The sequence below is a fragment of the Maudiozyma barnettii genome (assembly GCF_903064755.1).
Source record: "Maudiozyma barnettii strain CLIB 1767 genome assembly, contig: KABA2_14, whole genome shotgun sequence".
Lineage (NCBI taxonomy): Eukaryota > Fungi > Ascomycota > Saccharomycetes > Saccharomycetales > Saccharomycetaceae > Maudiozyma > Maudiozyma barnettii.
In genome coordinates this window covers 107,742-123,979 of record NW_024545251.1, presented here as the reverse complement: position 1 = coordinate 123,979, position 16,238 = coordinate 107,742, and the positions used below count along the sequence as shown (strand labels likewise).

General features: G+C 34.9%; 5 protein-coding genes and 2 non-coding genes across 7 annotated transcripts; 4 read left to right on the top strand and 3 right to left on the bottom strand.

The window, feature by feature from the left end:
- The first annotated feature begins 641 nt into the window (after nt 1-641).
- On the top strand, nt 642-713 carry KABA2_14S01254. The gene has a single exon. It is a non-coding gene; the product is annotated as a tRNA-Asp (tRNA).
- A 2,146-nt stretch (nt 714-2,859) lies between these two features.
- RPS25B (40S ribosomal protein eS25) lies at nt 2,860-3,183 on the bottom strand (the record flags this gene model as incomplete). The annotated part of the gene is made up of 1 exon (XM_041553216.1): nt 2,860-3,183. The coding sequence occupies one exon, from the start codon at nt 3,181-3,183 to the stop codon at nt 2,860-2,862; it is 324 nt and encodes a 107-aa protein (XP_041409150.1).
- A 1,583-nt stretch (nt 3,184-4,766) lies between these two features.
- KABA2_14S01210 lies at nt 4,767-4,838 on the top strand. The gene has a single exon. It is a non-coding gene; the product is annotated as a tRNA-Glu (tRNA).
- Nucleotides 4,839-5,964: 1,126 nt separating this feature from the next.
- NUP2 (nucleoporin NUP2) lies at nt 5,965-8,196 on the top strand (the record flags this gene model as incomplete). Its single annotated transcript, XM_041553215.1, has 1 exon — nt 5,965-8,196. The coding sequence occupies one exon, from the start codon at nt 5,965-5,967 to the stop codon at nt 8,194-8,196; it is 2,232 nt and encodes a 743-aa protein (XP_041409149.1).
- A 217-nt stretch (nt 8,197-8,413) lies between these two features.
- Nucleotides 8,414-11,308, bottom strand: SGD1 (Sgd1p; the record flags this gene model as incomplete). The annotated part of the gene is made up of 1 exon (XM_041553214.1): nt 8,414-11,308. The coding sequence occupies one exon, from the start codon at nt 11,306-11,308 to the stop codon at nt 8,414-8,416; it is 2,895 nt and encodes a 964-aa protein (XP_041409148.1).
- A 318-nt stretch (nt 11,309-11,626) lies between these two features.
- KABA2_14S01144 (uncharacterized protein) lies at nt 11,627-12,247 on the top strand (the record flags this gene model as incomplete). The annotated part of the gene is made up of 2 exons (XM_041553213.1): nt 11,627-11,700; nt 11,776-12,247. 2 exons carry the CDS (start codon nt 11,627-11,629, stop codon nt 12,245-12,247), a joined length of 546 nt encoding a protein of 181 aa, XP_041409147.1.
- Nucleotides 12,248-12,412: 165 nt separating this feature from the next.
- On the bottom strand, nt 12,413-14,719 carry VRP1 (Vrp1p; the record flags this gene model as incomplete). Its single annotated transcript, XM_041553212.1, has 1 exon — nt 12,413-14,719. The coding sequence occupies one exon, from the start codon at nt 14,717-14,719 to the stop codon at nt 12,413-12,415; it is 2,307 nt and encodes a 768-aa protein (XP_041409146.1).
- Between the last annotated feature and the right edge of the window lie 1,519 nt (nt 14,720-16,238).

Here is a 16,238-nt window from a genome sequence, read left to right as displayed (position 1 = left end):
GTTCCATTTATATATGTTGGATTATCATTGTCGTGATTATAGACTCACTCAATGGTGGCGTAAGTAATCTGTTAGTAAGTTGTTGCGGGATGAACCTATCAATAGATCTTTGCGGGATGAACCTATTGTTAGATCATAACCTTGGTCATTATCCCTCTTATAATATATTTCCGACAGTTTTAATGTTAGGTAAGCAAAATATATTTGTTATATTTCTCTTATATTTGTAAGTGATTTTTTTATATTGTATATAATTTACAGAACGAATAGAATCTAACTTAGAATGTGAGTTCAGGATTCTCTGTCTTTATATATTATGTATTTTTCTCGACAATCTGTTTCTCATATTATCTAATCATTACGTAATATTTGTTTCATACTATAACGCGTTTCGTAACACATTCGAGATATATTGATCCCACATAATTTATGTCAATTTATATGTTCTAATTCCAACCAAAATGATCAGAAAAATGCCTATCGATTAAAAATTATTAACTAAATGCAGTATATAAAAAGGAATCTGAATAGCTAAAACAGTTCCACGAATAATACTAAAAATAGTGGAAAACAGGAATGTAAAATTTAAAATATAGTTAATAACAAGAATTAAACTATTTTCGAACAAATTCAATAAAACATCCGTGATAGTTTAATGGTCAGAATGGGCGCTTGTCGCGTGCCAGATCGGGGTTCAATTCCCCGTCGCGGAGATTTTTTTGCTTTTTAAATTAATGTCGTAATTAAAAACAGTTAGTTTTTAGTCCTATTTTAATTTAGGTATTACTTTGGAATTCCTAGCTAACCACCACGATAAGCAACATTTCAAGGTTACTAACAAAAGGGATGCAGTTGTTAGAGTGAACAGTTTTGAATGTGGCCATTGAAAGCAATAGTAATCAAAGAAATTTTTTTTATAAACATTTTATGAGTTTTAGTTTGACATATTCACTTGGCATGGTGTGTCTTGTAAATTTGGTACGCATATGAAGAAATTGATATTTTTCTGTATCTTCAGAATGAAATGTTTTGAGGACAGAAGGGAGTAAGCGCTTAACGATACATACTTTAATAATATTTGAATATCACCTAGTGCGATAAGAGTTTAATCAGCTGACTATTTTGGAAATTACTCCTTTGAACAATTTACTACCATATTAAAGAATATTAATCGTTCTAGATTTACTATTCTCAAATTTATATTATATTACCAGACATTTGGCTACATATCTTATTATTTATATAGATTAGGAGAAATATAGCATTTGCCGTGACAGTAAGTTTTGAATATTCATAAATGGAAGATTGCTTATTATATCTTTTTGAGTTTGTTTACAAAATCATAATGATCTTTAGAAGATATATTATAGTTTCCATTTATTGTGGTTAATTTTTAAGTCATTTCGTAATTTGATATGTAATGGTCATCCCAAGCTCTTGCGGCAACTATTGTTGGAAAGAATATTGTAGGTATGTTTTAAACACTTTCGACGGCTTTAGATCAAAAGATAATCAAAAATAACGAACCTCCATACAAAACAGCAGTATTTGTACAAGTTATATATAAGAGATTATCTAAGATTACGACAGACTTATATATCAAAGATTCAAGAGGTCTGTTTACAAGATATAAATAACGACTAAAACATATTTAAAAAAAGGATGATCAGATAATATATTTGGTAAAATGGAGTATCTTCATGTATGTTCAGAAGCAGAACTGAAAAAAAAGTTTTTCATCATTCAATCCTCTTTTTTTAGTTTAGTCGTATTAATTCTCCAGAATTAACATGAATAAAAAGTATTTAATTCTTATTATTTAAGAGAACAAATTACTTGTTCTTTAATAATGGCAACAAAAATTTCAAAATCTTTTTCAGGCAATGCATAAAGTTAAATATAAAATCAGATGGTGATGCATGATGTAATCCATGGCACATATTCTAAAGAATCATCGCCGGATAAAAAAAAGACAAGTGTGGTTGTCATTCATCAGTAAATTTTCCTTTATGCTAACTCTGAAATTATTGTGGCCATTCAAAGAAAATGATAAAACATGAATATTTTCACTCAATGTAATCAGTCTCAGAATATAATAAGAACTATTATGAACTCATAATATAAATAGTCATAAAAACAAAAAAACATGCGAAATAAAATTATCAAAATTAAATCATAAACGAAGAATTCCTAAATAACAATTTGTTCCTGCATATACTTCCTCAGAAATGATATAAAATATCTTAAGTTTTTATAATCATAATAATTCTGATAAAATATTTGCATCATTTTTATTTCTCAGAGAGTTATTAACACATCTCAAAAACAATTCATGCAGCTACCTAGCTTATACATGGCAATGTTCTAAATAATGTTTAAGTTATCTCAGAACGATGGTTGGCTTTGTTGTACTGTTTAAACATTTCAATAAGAAACTTACAATTAGAGTAACAAATAGTATATTTTATAGTTACCGAATTGAAATTTGTTGCTCCTTTAAATAACTCTGATAAAATTTTGAACGAGACGCTCGATGGAAAAATAAAATTTCATAAAATTTTCATTTCAAGTTGTCAAATTTCATCATGAAGGACGATGAAGAGATGAACAATTCAATTAGGGCTACAATAATTGCGAGAACAATACCATTCCATTACTTCACATTTCTTTGCAAATTTAATTAAACAAAGTGTACCTCCTTATATCAGAAAAGATCAGTATTATGACGAATAGTGAGATTATATATTATCCGGTTATTGTATACATATATGTAGACATATTTATATACACAATTGTCAGCTTGAAAACATGACAATTGTTGATGAAAAAGAATTTAGGAGATATGCTAAGTTATCTTGCTTATTCAGCAGCAGCTCTGGTGTAGATCTGTTGAGTAGAATGCTTGGAGACTGGCTTGATGATACCTCTCTTTTCTAGATCTCTTAGAGCAACTCTAGCTAGAGAACCACCTAGCTTTAATCTGTCGACCATAACAGAGACAGAAATGTATCTGTAAGTTGGGACTTCCTTTAGGATTCTGTCCAACTTTTCTTGGTCTAGGATGACAGCGTGAGCAGCCTTGTCCTTATGGGACTTCTTGGACCACTTCTTCTTAGACTTCTTACCACCGGCCATAGCGGCAGCGGCCTTAGCAGCCTTGGAAATTTGTTGTTTTGGAGGCATTATAAAATATTCTATAATAAAAAGGGATTCATGATAAAATCAGTTTATGTTAGTAAAAAATTCTTCTATGTTTGAATAAGTTGTACGGAGATCAGATTCGATAGTTATAAATATTCTAGTTGTTCAATTAGTCATCCGAAAGAATAGAATAAAAAATCACATATAACCTGGCATTCATTTGTTCATCATGTTCTTGAAAACATATCCTTCTTTCATATTAAAAATCACTATTTATAAGTATCAATGAGTAGCATATTCACCCAGTATATAACAGCTAAAGTTTGGATATGGAATTCATCAATTTTTCTTCACTTTTTTCTTCACTTCAGGCTATCAACATATGCTGGCATCCATCATCATTTTTATGACTATCATTTCCTAATCCCCAAATGTATTGGTCACATACTCTAAAACAAACGTTACTGGTCTTCTTATTCCATAACCAAATTGTGAATAGATCAGCTTTAGCTACTTTTCACTTATACTGATTCATCTTTAATATCTAAGTTTGTATGGAGGAAGGTTGGAACCCCGATCCTCTTAGTTAGAGCTTCGTCTTCACAGTAATAATTCCGTACCATTTTCTCGCTGTAAAAAAGCCGAATTTCATAAAAAAATATCACATATCTTATAAGTTCAATATGTGGTGTAAGGATGATATGATCAATGGTGTAAGGATGGTACAGTCCTCAAAAAATAAAGTAATAATACGAAGACCTGCTGACAACATTTACCAATTTAATAAATGCGTCATTAAATTTATGACAGAATTAATGACTTTAAATTTTCTTGTAGTACATAAAGGGATATATAAACTGCAGAACTAAATTGTTTAAACAGAGTCACTGTTGTTAAACTGCTCATCTTTTGTACATAGTAACGTTGGACAATATAGCTCCAATAAACCCAATGTAGGGGGAACGAATACTACATTATGCAGTATATATCATGTGTTATTTGTAAACGTAAGTTTGAAATCGAGAATATACGATTAGTATTCGAGTTGAAATTATCGGACATAGTTATAGATATTCAAATGTATAATCTTGTGGTTTTATTTTATGTTATATAAAGTAAGTCTATATAAGGAAGATTGTATATATATAAAATTAGAATATGTGGTCCTTTTATACTTTTGGAAAAGGAAAACAGTCTACCAAATATTGATAGTATTCTTACTAAACATTCTAGAAACATGTTCTAGACACTTATGAAACAATTAGTAATACTTGCTTACTAATCATTCTTAAAGAATGTTCTAGAATCATATTGAACAGTTAGTAATAATTTCTTACTAAACATAAAATTGTAATAACCAAGTATTGCTACTTTCTATATTATAACATTATTATATATACGACAGTGCAGCACACTCTAAATTATACTTATATTAGCTACCTTCACCTTCAGTTAGGTTAAGCTAATGTTAGCCTTTTTAGTGCTGCCGCTACATATTCAAAATAAATAATTTGCGACACTAACCAGTTTTAACACAGACATATGTTCTTTTAAACTATTCAAAACATATTCAAATGATGGTTCCTAAAGAAGAACATATGGTAACTAAATTTTATACTTTCATATCCGATATAGTGTAACGGCTATCACATCACGCTTTCACCGTGGAGACCGGGGTTCGACTCCCCGTATCGGAGTATTTTTTGAAACTTGTATAGGGTTGTCGTATGACGTGATGAAGTTTCTGTGCATGGGGAAAATTTTATGGAATTCCCTGAGATTTGTAGATATATTTTTATTTTTGGAACGGTGGTTTTATAATGCCCTAAATTTCAGTATTGCAAGTCTTTAAATATGTGTCTACAAAAATGAGTAATGTCATTCCTTGACCTATTAGTTTTTCGCAACATTAATCTAACCCTTAGGGTACCACAGTATGGTGATAATACTCTTTACTGTCAGAAACACAAAAATAAATAAATAAGTAAATAAAATATGTTATTTCTAACACCTAGCTAAGCTCTTCCTATGGAATTACTTCAAAAATCATTTTTAAGAGGTAAAAAGTGTGCTGAAGCAGATATAATAGAGTTGAACATTTGTTCGTTCATTATTTATAGTGTTAGGTAGAGCGGAGTAGGTGTAGCTTGAATACTAATGTTAAAATTAATGTAAATATTATTTGTAATACTTTCCCAATATTTGTAAGTCATGCTTTTATATTATATATAATTTATAGAACGAATAGAATCTCACTTAGAATGTAAGTTTAGAATCATTTGTATTTATATATTATTTATTTACTCGGCAATCTGTTTCTCTTAATACCTAAGTGTTTCATTATAAAATGTTACCTAATAAATTATGAAGTAAAAAATATTATTACCTAAGTATTACGTAGTCTTTCATTCTTAATTGGACATTCTAGATGCCTTGATTCCACACAATTTCTGTCAAAAAGAAGTAACCCTAGCCTCTGAATGTGGTGGCCCTTACTTTTCTCTATTGTTCGCCCCTCTTTTTACCGCTCTCGCCCTAAAACAATTAATGGCTACAAATCTCGGGATTCCACATAATTTTAGACCCTATCTGTGCAAGGATTTTTTTTTCATTCTGTACGAAACTGAAAATTATTGACCATCTAAGATGTGAAATAACAATTTATTTGAAGGATGACTTCTAATATAAATCTGTTGTAACATACCATTCTTACTTCAGGCTATATTATTTATATTGCTTTTATGAATTTTGTCGTCTAAACACAATTAGATAACAGGATTGTAATATAATTTGTCAAACTAGTATAGCACTTTATTGTTGAAAATGGCTAAAAGAATTGCTGATGATCAAATGACAAGAGAAGAGTTCGAGGGACATGGTTCTGAAGATGAATCAAATTCTCAAATACAGAACACTGCTAAAGCTTCTGCAGAAGTTATGAGTAAGAGAAAAATTGCAATGCCGAAAAGAAAGATGGCCTTCACCAATAAGACTAACGCCTCTACATCCGAAGCTTCTTTTGCTAACGCTTTTAGTTTTGCCAAGAAACCTGAAACTAACGATTCCAACGAAAAGGGTGCCAAGTTAAAGGCCTTGAATTCACAATTCAGCAAGAAAATTATTGATACTATAAGTATTGACCCATTTGTTAACTTATCCACACTTTTTAGCAAGTATGAAACCTACGTTAATACGATAAATGGTGTGGCACCTACAAGCATTTTTAAAACAGCTCCAATTGTTACTGAGAAGCCAGTTGTACCAGAAAAACCCACAGCTACTATGCCTTCTATTGGACTTCAAAATTCCAAAAAGGAATCCGAAAGCGAAGAGTCTTCCTCGGATGAAGAAGTAGAGACAAAAATTGAAGGTCCATCCTTTACTATATCATCAAATCCTATAAAATCTGATTCTGTATTTTCATTTAATAAGAAGAAAGTAGAAAAACCAAAAGATGACTCAGATAGTGAAAGTGATATCGAGATTAAAGGCCCAGAGTTCAAAATTTCAGGTACTATCAAATCAGATGTCTTTAAATTTAATAACAATGCAGCAGCAACATCAATATCAGATTCCCCTAAACCAGCAATTGGTTTCTCAAATAATAATTCAGCTCCAGCAGCATCCCAAGATGTTGTAAGTGAAACAAAAGAGGATTCTAAAAAACTTCCATCATTTACTTTTGGAAGTACGGTTGCTCCAAAATCCGAAGAAAAATCCGAAAATACAGGTGCAAAGTTGTCTTTTGGACTAGGTGCTGACGCTGCCAAAAAACCTACTAATCAGGCGTTTAATTTTGGTACTAATAACGTTTCAACTCAATCCAATGGTCCTTCTATATTTGGAAATCATCCAAAGGCCAATGAGACAACGGGAAATACTACAGTTCCAAGTTTTACATTTGGTGCTAAACCAATACCTGTCGAAGACAATAAAGAATCAACTGACAAACCTGGAATTACGTTTGGTGTCAATCCAATTGCAACCAAAGACACAGGAACCAATACCCCATCATTTTCATTTGGTACAAAGGTATTAACCCCAGAGGCAACACAACAACCCAAAGAGAACCCAACTAAACCTGTTTTTAACTTTGGTGCCACTCAAGTGACAGAAAATACTTCTAAGCCAGGCTTCGCATTTGGTCTGAATAACTCTATTGATAATAAGAATGACGCAAATGTGACTAAGTCCACTTTCCAGTTTAGTGCCCCAAATCCTGAAAAGCCTACCTTAAATTTTGGTACAACCACATCTACACAGTCTGAAGCAAAGGTGACGAATGAAAACGACAAACCTAAATTTAATTTTTCTGTATCGAGCACACAATCCAAAGTAGAAGAGGATGCCACTAAAAGTGATAACTCTGTAAATGCACCATCGTTTTCATTTGGAGCCTCTAAAACAACTACTGCTCCATCTTTCTCGTTTGGTAAAACAACACAATCCAATCCCTTTGCTCCAACCTCAACGTCTACCTCAGATAATAAGAGCGCAGTTCCATCTGGTGGATTTAAGTTCAGTCTACCATTTGAACAAAATAATACTTCAGATGAGAAGAAAAATACTGACGAATTGGTCGCAGCAACCTCAAAGAACTCCCAAAATACAGAGAATAATGAAAAATATTCTCCAGATTTGAACACAACAGAAGGCGAAAAGGATAGTGATGATACTGCAATCTCCATGCAGAATGGTGAAGAGGATGAAAATTCAGTCTTTTCGCAGAGGGCTAAATTGATGGTCTTCAATGCTGAGACAAAGGCCTACGATTCACGTGGTGTTGGTGAAATGAAAGTTCTTCAAAAGAAAGATGAGAAATCTAAGAGTAGACTCTTGTGTAGATCTGATGGGATGGGTAATGTGTTATTAAATACCAATATTGTTAAATCTTTTCAATATGTTCCTCTAACAGCTGATAATGAGAATTTGGTGAAAACACCAGTAGTTGATGCTGACGGAAAGTTAACAACGTATATTGTTAAATTTAAGATGAAGGCAGACGGGCGTGCATTTATTAAAGCCATTTCAGATTGTCAAAAGGATCTTGAATAGAGAACAAAAGACAAATAAGATGTGGGTTATAATTAATGCTTCTCTTATTTTGAAATGGATAAAACAAGATATTATCGATTGATGCGAAATATAGATGCGATACAACATTGATAGATGGTCGGTTGTATGCTTTTTCTGTACTATTATATACGTTATATATTTGATAATAAAGTTTAAATGTATACCATTACTAATTCAAATGTTCGATAAATTTTTTTTAATAGTCACCGTCCTCCGCAAGTTGTTTTGTTAAATCACTAAACATCGGAAGAGCCCACTCTATTCTTCTTGTATCTCTAAGATACGCTTTCGATTTTTGATCAGGATCCAAATAATTCTCATATTTTAGTTTATTGTTCAAAAACCACCTCAACCCTCTCAATATAGTACCTTTGGTCTCCCCCATGACATTACCATTTATTAATGCAACCATATTCTCGTCTTTGTATTGATACATTTTCTTTCCTTCTTTCTTCTTAGTAATTTCAGATCGTTTAGCAATTGTTTGGAACAACTGATATATCATTACCTCTATAAATAAATTACCATCCGCGGTTAAACCACTTATTAATGGGACGTGTTTGAATATATCTAACTTCAAAATGCCTTGACCCAGTAGATTTCCAAAAAACTTACCTTGGTTTGCAATAGTTCTCAGTCTGACATTTTCATCTGTAATCTCGGCTTCCATATCATCTTCAGAATCAGAATCTTCTTTATCTTCATATTTTTGAATGGTATCCCAAAACAAAAATTGGAAAGACTTCAACAAATTATGATGCTGCTCACACAGTTTCATTGCCACCAAAGAGTAATATTGGTTATATCCATTCTCTTTGCTATCAGCTAGTAGACAATTTAACAGGACTCTCGGTGCTTCTAATATTTGCTTATTTTTCAAACCTAATTTTTCGATATTTTCGAATGCATCCACACAGTCCTGAGCTGACATAATACTTACGAAAATTGCACGTCGAATATCAGTATTCATTCTATTTTCCTTTGCGATTTGAGTCCAATCAGGAATATCATCTAATAAGTCATCTTCCAATAAGAAATCGTCCTTTATTCTGATTTTTTCATTCGTATCTGTATTCTCCTCAAGTGCAGAGTTCATGTTACCTCTCCAGGAGGCACCAACAAGCCACCACTTACCTGTTGTATCGACGTTTTCAATATCCTTTAATGATACCTGAAGAGGTTCCATAGCAGATGAAATTGCTTTAAACGTAGATACAACGACCTTCTTAATTGGGTGGAAATCGGAGGCTAAGACAGAAGGTTTTAATCTGTTATTCTTTAAGTCAGTCATAGTACTCATCAAGAACTGCAACCTTGGACTTGGGTTTTCAATTAATTTCACGTTGGTCAAAAGTTGTGACATGATTTGTTTCAGAGCAAATGGATCGTCACCTCTAATCTGTTGACCAGATACCGCTACTATTCTAAGTAATAGTTCTGTAGTTAAGACATTTGGTTCGGAAACTAACATCTCAATTATATCATAGAGTAATTTACAAGATATAAACCCAAAATCGTAAGTGTAGGATAAAAGTGTAACAATATTTAGCGATTCTTTTGGTAAAACAGCTGCATCCTCCGATTCCATATTTGCAAATTCATCTTTCTGTTTCTTAAATTGATTAAGAAACAATTCAACTGTAGACTGAATGAAATGTGCACCAATTTCAAGACCTCTTAGTCTAAAAATAGCAAATGAGACGGCAGCAAAATTCAAAATGTATGTATCGAGCAGTTTATTTTTTTGAACAACCATCTCTAATAACTGTTCTGTTATAATCTCTATGACATATTGTCGTGGATATGAATCAAATAATTCATCTAGGGATTTAATAATATGCGTAATGTTTGACTCAGACAGTCTGTTTAGACTAGATTTCACCTTCTTTGTAATCTCAATTGAAGCACTAGACTCCGCACGAGTTTTCTGTAATTGATGCTTTCTCAGTGACGGTGGAATATATGATCCGGTATCGGTAGAAGTAGAATTTGGTGCAACATAAGGATTTTCTTTTGTTTTGTTGCCATTACTTCTTTCTGATGTTTCATCTCCAGATTCATCTGTTTCGTCATCTTCTAGTTCCTTCAATTGATCCCACTCGTCTTCATCTAGGTCACCGTCACTGAACTCATCAAAATCACCTTCAGAGAGTTCATCATCCGAGGAAAATGGCTTGTCTTCGTCTCGAGTAGTTGTTCTCCCCGAAGACTTGTCATTTTCAAAAGCAAAATCACCATATTCCTCATCACTAGCCCCATAATTGTCGACAAAATCCAAACCTTCCAGTAACCCCCCAATAGCATCAAACTCATCTGCGGCACTAATTGTTTTTTTACCTTTTTTTAATTTCAACTTCTTTGCATAATATTGCATATCCATTTCATCCTTTTCCATAGCCATACGTTCGGAAGGTGGTAAAGGATAACTTTCTTCTGTTTCAGAATCTATTTTTTTAGCATTTAACTTCTGTTGCTTAGATTTTTTGGACTTTAACAAAGCCATAGTTTCTTCCGCAGTTATATCTTCCTTTTTAAACGTTTTCTTCTCTTTGATTCTTTTCAATTGGTCCATAACATCAGCTTCATCTGCACTAGATTGATCTTCATTATCGGAAATAATCTCGTCTGATTCGATATCATCACCCTCAGATTCATTTTCTTCTAATGACTGAAGTTGTCTCAGTTCTTCTTCATCAAGGTCACCTTCTTCAAACTCTTCAAAATCCCCAGCTGATAGTTCATCATCGGATGAGAATGGTAACTCTTCATCCTTTTTCTTTTCCTTAGGTTGGGGTTTCGTCTTTTTAACTATAGTCTTCACCTTATGATTATGTATATTTTTCGTCTTGTCTAAAGACTTGTTAGATTGAATGCCATCATCAAGACTATCATTCCCACGGTTTATTCTCTTGTTCTTCTTCTCAGATCTCTGTTGCTTTCTTCTTTCCTTTCTGCCCAGTTGCTTTGTGGAGTTTCTCTTTTTAGACTGCTTGAAACGATCATCATTAGAGTAGTCACGATCCTTCAGCTCGTCCAAAATTATACCTGGTATATTAATACCACCCTGTTGTTGATTGTGTCTCCTTGACATATTTTTATTCCTTATTCTCACTGAAGTTCTTTGGATTCAACACAATCGAAATCGTTCACTTTTTAATGCATCTCATCTCATCGATTTTTTAAAGTATAATATTGCTACTCAAAAAATTTTTCAGACCTTTTTCCAAATTGTTACTTAAGCCGCGATGGGTATTTTGCCAAAGGCGGGCTTGATCTTACATAAGCAACTTCAAATATTGAGTAAAGGTGAAAGTTAAGGCTATAATTGATTAGACCTAACCAGTTCGATCTGTATATTTCTTCGATAATATACAGCAATTCTAAACACATATATATAGCATATAAAAATATGGTAAATCCAGGACAGAGAGTGGAGATAGGACCTTCCGGAAGAAAGATCATATATGATACTGATGGGAAAATGTATGTATAATGAAATGATTTACAAAACATTTTGCCTTCTACGATTTAAAAATGTTACTAACATTAACATTCTAGATGTCGATCATGCAATGAATTCAGTGATTTCCAGTTTGTGACGGGGAAAGTAACAAAGGGTTCAGCAGCTGTTGCGACCACTAAACTTCTTTCTGTGAGTTCTGACGATTTGATTCCTGGCTCGAGAACTTATACAAAAATACCTCCTCCAGATGTAAATCAACTAGGTCGTTCATCATGGACAATGCTTCATGCGATGGCTGCAAAATATCCAAAGGCTGCACCAACTGATGCCCAGAAGGAGGATATGACTAAGTTTTTGAAAATATTTTCTCATGTATATCCCTGCACTTGGTGTGCAAAGGATTTCGAAAAGTATATTAGAGAAAATGCTCCAAAAGTTGATAATAGGGAACAATTAGGTAAATGGATGTGCGAGGCACATAACCACGTTAATAAGAAGTTAGGAAAGCCGAAGTTCAATTGTAACTTCTGGGAGAAACGTTGGGTGACTGGATGGGAAGATGAGTAATTAAGTCATGACAAAACCTATATACATGTAAATAATGTCATATTTCATATCCCAATACAGATAAACATATATATATTTAAGAAAATAAATACAAAACTAGATTTTAATTTAATTCAATCGTCTCTTCATTATATTAACTTATATATGTATTTACTGCATTATAAGTTATTTGTATAGACTTAGATTTAATGGTACAGTACTACCGCTACCACTTGGATATAGTTTTTTCAACCCTCCAAACCTTCTAGGAGCCGGTATCTGTGATGCATTGACGCTCCAATTAAATCTGGAATCATCGATTTCAATCTTCTTGTCATTTTGGGAAGAATGAGCGGACTCAACATTCAATGTATATGATTCAGGTTTAATCTTGGTGGTGTTCTTCGACATTGTACTTTCACCACTTCCAAACAGTCTACCCTTTATTGGTTTTGATGTTGAAAAGCTGGACGATGTAGGTCGTGGGGATGTTGAAGGCGAGGACACTTTACGTACGTTCTCGTTTGATAGTATAGGTGATGGAGACATCGGAGGTGGTGGAGGAGCAGAAGGTGCAAATGCAGCCGTTGGAGGTGGGGGTGGGGCATGCATAGTTGGGGTAGTATTAGAAGGTGGTGGTGGAGGAGCTACTGGAATACTTGGAGCGCTTGCACCTGGAATAGATGGAGCATGGGTAGGTACCGGGGCCGGTGTCGGTGGAATAACTGGTGCAGTCATAGATGGGAGTGCTGGAGCCATAGGGGCGGCACCCGATGGGGGAGCTGGGGGAGCTGGTGCATGTTGTATGGATGGAGCTGCACTCTCTGGATGCTGATGAGCTTTCATCTTTGATTCAATTTCATTTAGGAATGACATACCAGCACCGGCTGGAGTTGGCACATGTGGGGCACTTGGAGGTTCAGGTGCTGCGTTTGATGAATGACTTGTAAAAGGTGGTGCAGAAGGTAGAGACGATATTGGAGGTGCCGATGGTACAGGAGTATTCGAGGTACTATGTTGTTCAGTGGCTGTTGTATATGATGATTCTTCCGCCACGACAAATCTATCATCTCTCTTCTTTTGAATTTCGGCTAAGAATGGCAGTGGTCCACCAGCAGAGCTTGGAGCTGGTTGTGACGATGGTGGGTTAACATTGGACGATGCAGAATGTTTCTTGCTCGATTTATGCGGTTTTGCTGTCATTGAAGGTGGAGGTGGAGCCATTGGCATTGAAGGTGGAGCAGGCGGTGCTGCTGGTATAAATGATGGAGGAGCAGGAGGAGCATTCATTGAAGGGATTTCTGGAGCAACTGGAGCGGGTGCACTAGGTATACTGGGTGAACTCATCGTTGGGAGTTCAGGTGCTGATGGTGCAGGTGCTGAAGGTATACTTGGTGCTGACATTGTTGGGATTGCTGGTGCACCCATAGTTGGGATTGCTGGTGCCTTTGTCTGTGTTTGCGATGGTGGAGGAGGAGGTGCCATCGGTATATCAGGTGCAGCTGTTGGTTTAGATACCGATGAGTTCTTTTTATGAGGCGAATGTTTGGATGGATGTGATGGAACAGAAGGTGAAGGTGCTGACATTTGAGGGGCATGATTACTGTTGCTACTCTTTGTATTTGTACTTGTTCCATTCACGACACCTTTGTTTGATCTTCTTGCGTTGATTTCTCCTAAGAATGGTAATGCACCACCAGAAGGCAATGCAGGGGCATTAGGCGCATTATTGGAAGCTGGAGAAGAAGAAGAGGGATGTGCTTGTGGTGCAGTTGGTATGAATGCAGGAGGAGCAGGTGGGGCGGGAGGAGCAGGTCCCGGAATGCTTGGTGCAGAAGACATAGGAGGTGGAGGTGGAGCTGATGGTAAGGATGGTGTAAATGATGGAGGAGCAGGAGGAATTGAAGGTGCTGATGGAGCATGTGCAATAGGAGCCACGGGAGCCACAGGAATAACCGGGGCGCCCATTGTTGGAGGTGGAGGTGGAGCACCTGGAATTGGTGGTGCTGATGCAACTGTGCTTACGGATACATTTGAAATTGAGTTTTTCTTCTTATGAGCCCCTCTCTTTGGTCTTGAACTTGGCATTGAAGGTGCAGGTGCTGAAGGTGCAGGTGCTGAAGGAATTGATTCAGTCGATTTATCGACGTGATGTAATTTTGGTATACCACCTGCTAGGATATCACCTAATTGTGGAGCCCCTGTTGGAATCATTGGGGCGCCCGTAGGAATCGAGGGAGCACCCATAGGACTACTACTACTTTTGCTATTGTTATTATTATTGTTGGAGCCAACGACACCACCACTACTTAATTGTGGTCCACTTCTATCATTGGTTTGAGCTTTTTTCAATCTTGAACCTTTTCTAATATCACCTAATAAAGCATCTCTACCTTTCATTACCGATTTATTTGGTACTGGAGCTGAATTTGAGTTTGCTGGAGGCATTCCACCCATTGGGGGAGGAGGGGGAGGTGGAGGAGGAGCAGCCATTTGTTGTATGTCTATCTCTGGATGGTTATCTTTGGTTTGCTTTGTTGTAGTGATATGTAATAGAAATATAAATCTCCTTTTCTGTATATAAGTATGTACGTATATTGATTAAAATTGCAGCTTAAACATAAAAAAATAGTCCAAAAAAATAAAATGAAATCAGCGAAGAGAGTGAAATACTATAAAATGGCAAAGCGGTTATTGCTATATCTATATATATCTATATATACGTATAAACCTCCTAAAATTAACAATTCAATTCAATTCAAATAAAGTAAAATAAAATAAAATATTTACCGTTACATACTTGTTAGTAGTGATTATACTTCGTAGTAGTAATATATATATATTTAAAAATGATATAAGGACCCTTCTCTAAAGCATGCAACAAAACATAAATATTTTAATAAAAATGTAACAAACATCTTCCTCTTTATATAAAAAATTAAACAAACTGCAGCAATTCGCCACTGCCTCCCTTATTTCTGTTTTTACTACAGAAAGAATAGCCGCCCATCACACATATAAGTTACTATTATTGTTTATCGAGTGTACAGTGTGCGCACTCAGGGTAACCCCTAAAACGCATGCGAAAAGTGGTGCTAGCCGACGTCCACGTATCACTGGGCACGACGCGCACGTGACGTAGCAGAGAGAGCAGGTGTATGGGTTTCCTATTTTAAGATTCTTATATCCGGACCTATTAGACAATGCGGAAAGATTTATATAGAGATATGTTCTCTCTCCTATTAATAGACGGCGTCGTTCTAATAGGGGACCGGCGATATAGTGCACAGACATATATTTAGTAGTGCGAAAAGGGGGCAGTGCTTACTACCACCGGGTGTCACGACGGACGGCCCGTCCACAGTTTGTTGTTCTCTCTGTGTGTGTGTCAAAAACCAGTTTAAAAATAACCGAAAATTGAGATGGCTGGGTTTTGTTCCCTCCCACCGCAAAAAGAGCGAGAGACAGCGCGTGTTGCATCCGCGATTTCGCGTTATTCTCTTCACGCTCTCTCCCATCCTCGTTTCTTTTCTCACTGCCATTATCCTGAGGAAACCGCAACTATTAATAATAGCCATATTTCTTGGTACAGCGTACAACGTAGAACGCGATATTACACCATATTACACCATTATATTAATTTTACGCGCCTTTTTCCATATTTCTTTTGGTGGAAAATTTTTTCCTGCAATTTTCACTATTATGCTATTATTATGTGCTATACGTGACAGAGACGGTTGCAATTTAGCAATATCTCTTGATCTATAATACATGATTTTTCCCTTTGGACTTCGATTCAATCAATAAATTTCTAAAATTTTCAGTGAAATTATGTATTTTATGCATTTTCCAAATCAACAACAGAAACTTTCACAAAATTTTCTTATTTTATTTTATTTTATTTGTAATATATTATTTGTCAAAAGTGTTATATCTTTCTATTTAATTTATTAACTTTTTAATTATTACCAACTTTCATATATATATATTTTTCTTCCTTTGGCGTACTCTT